We start from the raw sequence: 10,615 nt of genomic DNA, 5'->3' as shown, positions 1-10,615 counted from the left end.
AAAATCGTCCATATGGTTCGTCCTTGGAAAAAGAACGAAGGAAGGGCCCAACAAAATTGCCTCGTCCGTACCCATCAAGCCTCGTCTGTCATAAATTGAGGACGGACGAGGCCTCGTCCGTCCCAAATGATGGACGAGGCAAACATAGTTTGTGCCAAGGCTCGTCCTTCCTTAATTAAGGACAGACGAGGCAAATATTTTGAACTTAAACTTGGATCTTATCTATGAACCGAAACCTCCATTATTCGTGATAAAGGACCGGTCCAGATAAAGTAACTTCCATGGAAGTTATGGAAGTTACCTCCGACTTTGATGAATTCCTCGACAATAGGAACGGTTATCAGAGCAAGTAACCGTTCCATGTGCACTATATAAACGCTTCTTTGCGTAGAGGTAAGTTTTTGGGGATTCTTTTTTTTACAGAAAAAGAAGAAAGTCTTAGAAATAATTTTCTCTCTATCCCAGCCCACTGACTTCACCATCAGAGGACCCTAGACCGGCCTCCACCGGTCTTTTCTTTGATTAAATTTGGTTTTTCAGGACTTAACCTTCAAGATTGTCGAAACCCGGAGATTTTCAACCCACTGATTTTCCAGGATTATCAGTTGGTGCCGTCTGTGGGGAAGGAATATTTATCGCTCTTGAACTTGTTTAGTTCTGCGATTTCTTTCTCTCGTGAAGGGTTGAAATGGTTCGGACAAGATCAAGGGCAACTACCCCAGGCCCTTAACAGAGTAGAGACGCATCGAGTAATCCTCATCGCGATCGCCAATCTGCACTGGATATGCAGGCCCCGTCTGTCCAACATATGCACTCTATGGCTACTGCGATGGCGGAGTTAACTTACCAGAATCAGGAACTACGGAGAGAGGTTAATCTAAGAAGGTAGACACATCGAAAGCATGAAGAAGAAGGGCAAACTCGGAGTCAAGAGGGCAGAGAGAACTTTCAACATGGGAGTCAATCAAGGGATACCACCTCACGAAGGGTACCCAACTTGAAGAAAGAGTTGGATCAGATGAAGAAGGCCATGGACGAAATGAAGGAGAATATGAGGAGGGCGAACCCAGTAGAGGATTTGGTTCATAGAACTGATTCTCCCTTTACGGCTTCCATCAATGGCCATCCTCTGCCACCGAAGTTTAAAATGCCTTCTTTAGATTCATACGATGGGAATCGAGATCCTTTTGACCACATTGCCACCTTCAAGACCACTATGCATCTTCAAGGAGTTCCAGACGAAATAATGTGTAGAGCCTTTCCTACCACTCCCAAGGGTCCAGCCAGAGTATGGTTCAGCAAATTACCCCCAAATTCAGTAAGTTCTTTTAAAGAATTAAGCAAGTTGTTTGTCAATAACTTCATAGGGGGTCAGCGACATAAACGTTCTACTTCCAGTCTGTTAACAATAGTACAGGGGGAAAATGAGAGTTTGCGATTGTTTATCACTCGATTCAATAAGGAAGTCTTGACAGTGGACGAGATGGACGACAAATTGCTGTTAGCAGCCTTCCACAACGGAGCTCATTCGGATTTGTTTATCCACAAACTCTATGAGCAAGAGCCACAAACCATGGCAGAGCTCGTCCATTCAGCTCAAAACTTCATGAATGCGAAAAATGCGATTATAGCTAAGAAAAGAAAGAGGACAGAGAAAATGGAGACAAATCGCCACCTAAAACACGGCCCTCATCCAAAGAAGGGTTGAACGGACGACAAAAGAGACCGGGACAAGAAGACGGGACCATCAACACGCAACCAGCAATATACTCCATTGAATATGCCACTTGAACAGGTCCTTATGCAAGTCAAGGACAAGCCTTCCCTGAAGTGGCCAGAGAAATTGAAAGGAGATCCCAACAAGAGCAACAGGAACAAGTATTATCGCTTTCATAAAGACCATGGCCATGACACAGATGAGTGCTTTGATCTGAAGCAGCAGATTGAGAATCTCATAAGGCAAGGGAAGTTGAGAAATTTCCTTGGACGAGATCACAAGGATGAGAAGTTGAAAGGGAAAGTAGAGAAGTCATCACGACCACCACTGGGCGAGATAAAAGTTATCATTAGGAGAAGTTTGGCAGAACGGTCATCCAAGACGAAGAAAGCATACTTGAAGGAAGTGCAAAGCGTCCAACTTTCAGGATGATCGCCAAGAGCGAAGTCCGCGGACGAACAACCGATTACTTTCACGAACGAGGAAGCTGAGAGAATCCATCATCCTCATGATGACGCTATTGTCATCTCCCTACTCATTGCTGATTACACAACTAGAAGAGTGCTAATAGACAACGGAAGTTCAGCGGACATTCTGTATTACCCAGCCTTTCAGCAGATAAGGATCGGACGAGACCAGCTCCGTCCAGTGCACTCACCTCTAGTAGGCTTTGGAGGAATGAAGGTACAGCCTGTAGGTACTGTTACATTACCAGTGGTGGTAGAAGCATATCCACGACAATTGACTACCAATGTGAATTTCCTAGTAGTAGATTGCTCATCATCTTACAATGCAATAATTGGAAGGCCAACCCTAAACAGGTGGAAGGCAGTTACATCTACATACCACCTGTCAGTCAAGTTCCCGACGGAATATGGGATAGGCCACGTACAGGGAGACCAATTAGCAGCAAGGGAGTGTTATCTAGCCATGCTGGCTACGGACGAGCAAATTCTAGCAATGAATATTGAAGAAAAGAAAGTTGTGGCAGAACCTATAGAAGCGTTGGAAGATATTCCCTTAGATGAAAATAACCCTGAGAGGTGTACCAGGGTAGGAGCAGATCTAAAAGCGAAGATTAAGAAGGACCTTATTTGTTTTTTAAAAAGAAATAGAGATGTGTTTGCTTGGAGTCACGAAGACATGCCAGGTATAGATCCTAATGTCATTACCTACCGTTTGAGTGTATGCCCTTCCTCCAAGCCAGTGCAACAAAAAAAGAGGGTGCTCGTCCCTGAGAGAGATAATGCTGTTAAGGAAGAAGTTCAGAAGTTAATTAAGGCGAAGTTCATTCGAGAGGTATACTATCCTGACTAGTTAGCCAATGTGGTCATGGTCAAGAAGGCGAACGGCAAATGGAGAATGTGCGTTGATTTCACTGACTTAAACAAGACTTGTCCCAAGGACAGTTACCCGTTGCCGCGTATTGATCAGTTGGTAGATTCCACCGCAGGCCACAAGTTACTTAGTTTCTTAGATGCTTTCTTTGGTTATAATCAAATTAGGATGGATGAAGCAGACCAAGAGAAGACGTCCTTTATCACTAGTCAGGGACTGTTTTGTTATGAAGTAATGCCTTTCGGTTTAAAGAATGCTGGAGCAACATACCAATGACTGGTCAATCACATGTTTCCTCCACAAATCGGGCGGAATATGGAAGTCTACATAGATGATATGTTGGTAAAAACTCAGGATGAGGAGAGGCATTTGGTCGATTTGCAGGAAACATTTGACACATTGAGGCAGTATCATATGAAGTTGAACCCTAACAAATGTGCTTTTGGGGTATCATCAGAGAAATTCCTAGGATTTACGGTTTCCTACAGAGGAATCGAAGCAAACCCTGATAAAATTCAAGCAATATTGGATATGAAGCCTCTGAGCAATGCTAAAGAAGTTCAGTCCCTCACCGGACGAGTTGCCGCCCTTAACAGGTTTGTTTCTAAAACTACTGACAAATGTTTGCCATTTTTTAAGGTTCTTAAAAAAACATTTGAATGGACCAACGAGTGTCAGAAAGCTTTTGAAGATTTGAAGATATATCTCACCAAAGCCCCGTTATTGAGCCCGTCCGTGCACGGAGAAGAATTGTACTTATATTTGGTAGTCAACCCACACGCAGTGAGTTCAACACTAATGAGGGAAGAAGGCAAGGTACAAAGACCTGTATACTATACCAGCAAAGCACTGAGGGGAGCAAAGGGACAGTATCCGTTAATGGAGAAATTGGCTTTTGCGTTGATAACGGCCTCCAGAAAACTAAGGCATTATTTTCAAGCTCATGTTATTAACGTCATGACAAATCACCCATTCAAGAAGGCAATGAATAAATTAGAGGCTGCAGGACGTTTAATCCAATGGGCCGTCGAGCTCAGTGAGTTTGACATAAAGTACCAACCAAGGCATGCCATAAAAGCTCAAGCTCTAGCAGATTTCATTGCTGAGTTTACCTTCAGTTGTGATGATGAAGGTGAAGTGGAAAACAACAAGAAGTAGATCGTCCATGTGGATGGCTCGTCTACATTGCACGCAGGCGGAATAGGTGTGGTTTTGCAATCTCCAGAGGGGGACAAACTAAAACACAAAGTTCGTTTGCAGTTCCAGACAACTAATAATGAAGTTGAGTATGAAACTCTTCTAAAGGGCTGGAATTGGTTAAATCTGTAGAAGCGAAGTCACTCCTCGTCTTGGGAGATTCTCAGTTAATCATAGGCCAAGTGAATGGAATGTTTGAGGCTAAAGAAGAACGAATGAGAAAGTATCTAAACAGAGTGATGCGCCTTATAAAGAAGTTTGAAGAAGTTAGCTTCGTTCAAGTCCCAAGGAGAAGAACATGAAAGCTGATACATTGGCGAAAGAAGCCTCATCGAGTGAAGCCGTAGACAAGTTTGATGAAATTCAGTATATGCCAAGTGTAGACATCCTAGAAGTACAACAAGTGGAAAATAAAGCAAATTAGATGGCTCTAACTGTGTCGTACTTAAAAGACGGACGACTCTCGGAAGAAAAAGACGAAACTAGAAAGCTGAGGGCAAGGGTGGCTAGGTACGTTCTTATGGACGAGATTCTCTGCCGAAAAGGTTTTTTCCAGCCTTATCTCAGGTGTTTGGCCCCAGACAAAGCGAACTACATATTAAGAGAAATTCATGAAGGAGCATGTGGCAATCACTCAAGAGCCAGGTTGCTCGTCCACAAAGTCGTCCGTGCGGGATACTATTGGCCAAATATGCAAGCTGACGCTAAGGCCTACGTCAAAGTCTGCGATCAATGCCAAAGGTTTAGCAACATCCCCAGGCAACCATCAGAGTATTTAACTTCAATGACGGTCCCATGGCCTTTTGCGTAATGGGGACTGGACATTTTGGGTCCATTTCCATTGGGTATAAGGCAGATGAAATTTCTCGTGGTTGGTATTGATTATTTCACCAAGTGGGTAGAAGCAGAACCCTTGGCCAACATCACACAGCAAAATGTCAAGAACTTCGTGTGGAAAAATATTGTGTGCAGATTTGGAATACCCAGGGTGCTGGTATCGGACAACGGACGACAATTTGACAATGCAATTTTCAAAGATTTTTGCATACACTTTGGAATTCAAAATCACTACTCCTCGCCAGCTCACCCACAAGCTAATAGCCAGGCAGAAGTTGCAAACCGATCCTTATTGAAAATAATCAAGACTCGGCTTGAGGGGGCTAAGGGAGTATGGCTAGATGAGCTTCCAGGTGTTCTGTGGGCATATAGAATGACAGTGAAAACTTCTACAGGAGAAACTCCTTTTAAGCTAGCATATGGAACTGAAGCAGTTATACCTGCGGAAGTGCACGTAGCCAATCATAGGGTGACAACCTACTAGGACGAAGCTAATGAGGAACAACTCCATTTGAACTTCGATTTAATAGACGAGGTAAGGACGGATGCTAAGCAAAGGATGGCAAGGTATAAAAACCTTATAGCTAGGCGGTATGACGCAATGGTAAAGCTAAGGCGATTCAACATAGGGGACCTCGTCCTAAAAAGGGTTTCCTTAGTAACAAAGAACCCAGCCCATAGGAAGTTGGGACCAAAGTGGGAAGGCCCCTACAAAGTCGTCAACTGCAAAAGACAAGGATCCTATTACTTAGAAGCCCTTGATGGGAGGAAGTTGGAGTAGCCTTGGAATGTGGAGCACTTGAGGAAGTACTATCAGTAGAATGTCAGCCTGGGGGAGCATGACTCTGGACGAGCTCAGGGATTAAAAATTTTATTATTATATTTGGTGTGGCTTTATTATTATGTTAAATTTATGAACGGCGTTATAGTTTGTGTTGTTTAAATAAAGGCATTGGCCTCTAAGGTGCCTGCCTCGTCATGAACAATACTTATATTATGAACGATATTTGTGGAATGTACATAATGTTATGTAATTCACTGATTCTCATACTACGTTTGTTCAAATTTACCCCTGAAAAGTTTGAAAAACATAAGATGAGACAATTCTCTGAACGCGGAGATACAATGACAAGCTTTCCTAAGGAAAAAACATCAAGGCATGCTCGTCCAAATCAGAGGATGAAGCAAGGCCAGTGCTTAAAGCTAATTGCGATAAAGCCCAAAACATACTCGTCCATACCATGGACGAAGTAAAGCACAATACATGTCTAATTCATGGACGAGAGAATGCATAGACGAGTGCATATTAAGCCATGGACGAAAAAATGTATGGCTGTATTTCAATCTTGTTAAGGCCTTTGTTAAAACAATCCAGTCCATGGACGAGTAAAATGAAAGGCCTTAGACTTCATTAAGCATAAAAATCAGCCAAGTCCATGGACGAGGAATGCTGGTTTTTATCATTTCTCAACAGGTCCTTGGACTAGTAATGTTGATTATTACCATTTCACATAGATGAATTACATTTGAAATTCTAATGAAAATGGTAGACGAATATATATGTAAAATATGGATGAAGTCAAGCAAAAATAAAATAAATTAAACTCGTCCATACATATGCAACAGGAAAATAACATTCATTAAGTCAAGGGTGGATATCCTACGTCCAAAAAACCCTTGCTAAATAAACAAAGATGATTGTTTAAAACCTCGTCCTAAAACCTTGGACGAAGTGAATGTATTGAAATTATATAAAGGTCACAAAATGGACCAAATAAAAATACATTGAAAAATCTTTAAGTAGAGGGAGCAACATTGGAGGCGTCCTGAGGAGGCAGGGTTGTAGCATCGTCTTCAACATTGATGTCGTCGGAGCTAGTCTGAACGAGAGAACTAGTGGCAGCAGCATCCAGGTTAAGTAAAATGGGGCTGAAGTCTACACTAGAGAACTTTTCCATAGCCTCCATTCTGAAATCTTCAAACCCTGCTGCGTAATTAGTGTCCAAAACATCAGTATACTGTTTGGACGCTTTAAATTCAGCCACTTCTTCTTCCTTCGCTTTGGAGAGGAGAGCACCATACTCGTCATTCTTCTTCTGCAGAGCCTCAAGACGAGCGTCCTTCTCTGCAGCACTAGTTTTCAACTCCTCAACCAAAGTCTTTAACTCTTTCACCTCGTCCGTAGTTTTGGCAGCCACTTCAGCCCATTGTCTCGCCTCGACCTTCAACTCCTAGACCCTCGTCTCTAATAGGATCCTCGTCTTGTCCAACCCTGTGGCCTGCCTAGACGTCGCTATAAATTTTGACATGCCTTATAAAAAAGAAACACAACAAATAAAAGTTAAAAAAAGGAGAGAAACGAAGAAGGAAAGTGAAAATCCTTGGTCAAGACGAGATATGAGTATTAACTTGAAAAGGTCATGAACACCAGAGTGTTCAAAATCCTTAAGGGACATATCATAACAAACATTTATATCTTCGTCAGTCACAGCCTTCTTGAAACGTTCCCAGGCCAGGTCCTCATTTTCAATAATATTTGAAGGGACCGTTCGAGAAGACTGAGACGGGGTTGACACAGTCTTGGAATGAGTGGTCTGGGACAGAGTGGTCTCAATTGGGGTGGACGAGTTCACATCAACTATATGTACAGGCTGCTGGGACGAGGGAAGGGTAGGCTTGACTACCTGGGACGAGCAAGGCTTGGCCTTTTTGCCTATTCGACTGGGGATATTTCCCAAATCCAAGCTCTTTGACAGCGTCTTCCTCTTCTCCCCAGTTGTAGGATGAGTTTGAATATCAGTCTCAGGACGATCCCCCTCAACAGCCACATCTTTTCCCTTGTTCCCTTTCATTGTTGCCATTCCTTAAAAAAAAAAAAAAAAAAAAAAAAAAAAAGGTAAAAATACCTTTAGAATTAAAACAAAGTAAACAATGTGCAAGGACGTTTGGAACTTAAGACTTACTTCTTCTTACTGTGACTTCGTGTGCAATTTCTTCGTCAGATGGGTTAGGGCCCAACCCCCACTTGGCAAGTCGTCTAAGTGAGACCAAAGAATGAAAGTCCCTATCCGCGTGAAGATGAGCCCTGTGGACGCGGTCACGGTAAAATTTGCTCAAAGACGGTCGTTCAACAGCTGAAATGAAACAAGTAAATTTCTTTTAATTAATCGTTAATATTAAAAGAAGTAAAGGGAAAAATCAAAAGAAAAAAGGGGAGCAACTTACCCTCAGGACGAAGGTTTCCTAGGTCTCCGGTATAACGACCAAACGTGTCCCGGCCAACGTCTACAGGATTCCCAGCCCAGAAGCTAGAGATGAAGAAAAATTCCGTTTTCCATTTTCTGTCAGACGAGGCTAGGGACTTGATTAACCTACAATCTTTACCCCTGGCTGTGAATTGATAGAAGCCAAGGAATTGATGTATCTCTGAAGGTTTGTAACAATAAAGGAACTCGTCCACAGTAAGAGGACAGTCCTTTCCAAATACTTCACCCCATAAAATTTGCATTGAGATGATTAGTCTCCATGTATTTGGGTTGAATTGGCATACTCCTAAACCTAACTTAATCAACAACTCCCTAGTAAAGGCGTTTAAAGGGAATCTTAAACCCCCCAAGAGATAAGCCTCATAGACGCCTATCCTAAAGTGAGGGTTGCAACACCATTCTCCTCGGACGGGCAACCTAGGGTTAAACTCGTCTGGGATTCGGTACCACTCCCTAAGGTTTTTTAGTCTTTGCTCGTCTGTCCTAGAAGAGATATCTATTGCACAACTATAAACAGTGACCTTCTCCTCGTCCAAAGGAACAGAACGAGGGGCAATGGACGAGGTACCAGCTTGAGACCCTGAGGCCTTCCTAAGCTGTTCCTGTACAACCTCTATAGGAAGCCCAGGGACGCCAGAGACATACTCCTCGTCCGTGGTATTCCCCTCACTACTATCACTACTGCTACTAGAACTGTTGTAGCTACTCTCATCATTATACTCATCTATAGCCTTATCTACACTATCGCTAGATGAGGAAAGTACAACGTCAACCATCTTAACAGGAAAACTAAGGACAAGAAGAAGAGAAATACCTGTATCTAGGACGAAGGAAAGCTATAGACACGAGAAGCTTCTAGATGAGGATCTAAGACGAGGAAGGACAAGGGGAGAAATTTCAGAAATGAAGAGGGTACCAGAGGTATTCCACTATTTATAGGGAACAAACTCAGGCATTTGAAGCGACGTAACCAAATCAACAAGAGACACGTGGCATACTCCTCGGTTAGATCAATCGACGAGATTTTTTACCAATGAATTCATGACACGTGGCACACCAATCTGCAGCTAACACACGTCTTACATCTCTTTGGACGACTCATGGACAAAGGGGCAACTGATGAATTCCTCGACAATAGGAACGGTTATCAGAGCAAGTAACCGTTCCATGTGCACTATATAAACGCTTCTCTGCGTAGAGGTAAGTTTTTGGGGATTCTTTTTTTTACAGAAAAAGAAGAAAGTCTTAGAAATATTTTTCTCTATTCCAGCCCATTGACTTCACCATCGGAGGACCCTAGACCGGCCTCCACCGATCTTTTCTCTGATTAAATTGGTTTTTCAGGACTTAACCTTCAAGATTGTCGAAACCCGAAGATTTTCAACCACTGATTTTCCAGGATTATCAGCTAGCATCGTGTGACATTCACCAGATTGGTTCCTCTCTTTTTTTCTTTTTCTTTTTTTAAGTTTCTCATGGGATAAAATTTAATTTTTGAGGACTCAAGCTTATATATATAAAACAAATTTGAAAAAAAGTTTACTTTACAACAAAAAAAAAAAAAAAAAAAAAAAAAATAGAAGAAGAAAGAAGGAAAACTTGGGATCCATGGTCCCGGGCCTCCCGGCCCATTTGGGCCTAATGTGGAACCATCCTGGATTGGTGGACATGTTATTGAGCCATAGATGATAATCATGATCCAAAAATTAGGTTAATGGTCTTGAATTTTGGAAAAAAAATATGCCTATACACCTCCTAAATTTTTAACTATTGGACAAGACCCCTCTTAAACTTTTATATTGGCCAATTTATTTCATAAACTATACACAGCTACCAAATCAATACCTCTGCTAGTTTGGTGTTAAAAAACTAACGGTTAACTCATGTGAGAGACACATGAGATTTAAAAATTAGCAAACTAAATTTCATTAATTTGAAGCCGATGGAAAGAAGAGAAAGCTAGGTCTGAGCACCAGAGAAAGGAGAGAGAGATAGATAAACCAAAGCCATTGTGACAAGTAGCATCGTTGTCTCGTCGCCAATGTCTCAATTGTGCCTTGTGGTTCCGCCGCCATTTGATAGCCACCACATGGTATGTTTGTTTGTTTTTTTTTCTTTCTTTATTTCTTTTCCAAGTATTGTTATTTAAATCCATAAAGAACCCCCCCCCCCTATTTTTTTATCTCCAGGTGTGAATTTCTGTAGGAATTTTATTGGTTTGGTTTAATTTTTTGGGATAGAGTTTTTGTGAGCTTATGTG

At 42.1% G+C, this 10,615-nt stretch overlaps 1 protein-coding gene across 1 annotated transcript; it reads left to right on the top strand.

Annotated features, from left to right (window-relative positions):
* Positions 1–1,030: 1,030 nt before the first annotated feature.
* On the top strand, positions 1,031–1,708 carry LOC136070339 (uncharacterized). The gene has a single exon (XM_065780178.1). The coding sequence runs from the start codon at positions 1,031–1,033 to the stop codon at positions 1,706–1,708; it is 678 nt and encodes a 225-aa protein (XP_065636250.1).
* Positions 1,709–10,615: the final 8,907 nt, after the last annotated feature.

This window comes from Quercus suber, unplaced genomic scaffold (genome assembly GCF_002906115.3).
Source record: "Quercus suber isolate HL8 unplaced genomic scaffold, Cork oak 2.0 scaffold_226, whole genome shotgun sequence".
NCBI classification, from domain to species: Eukaryota; Viridiplantae; Streptophyta; class Magnoliopsida; order Fagales; family Fagaceae; genus Quercus; species Quercus suber.
Note: the sequence above shows the minus strand (reverse complement) of the source record. Positions and strands in the feature narration are given on the sequence as shown.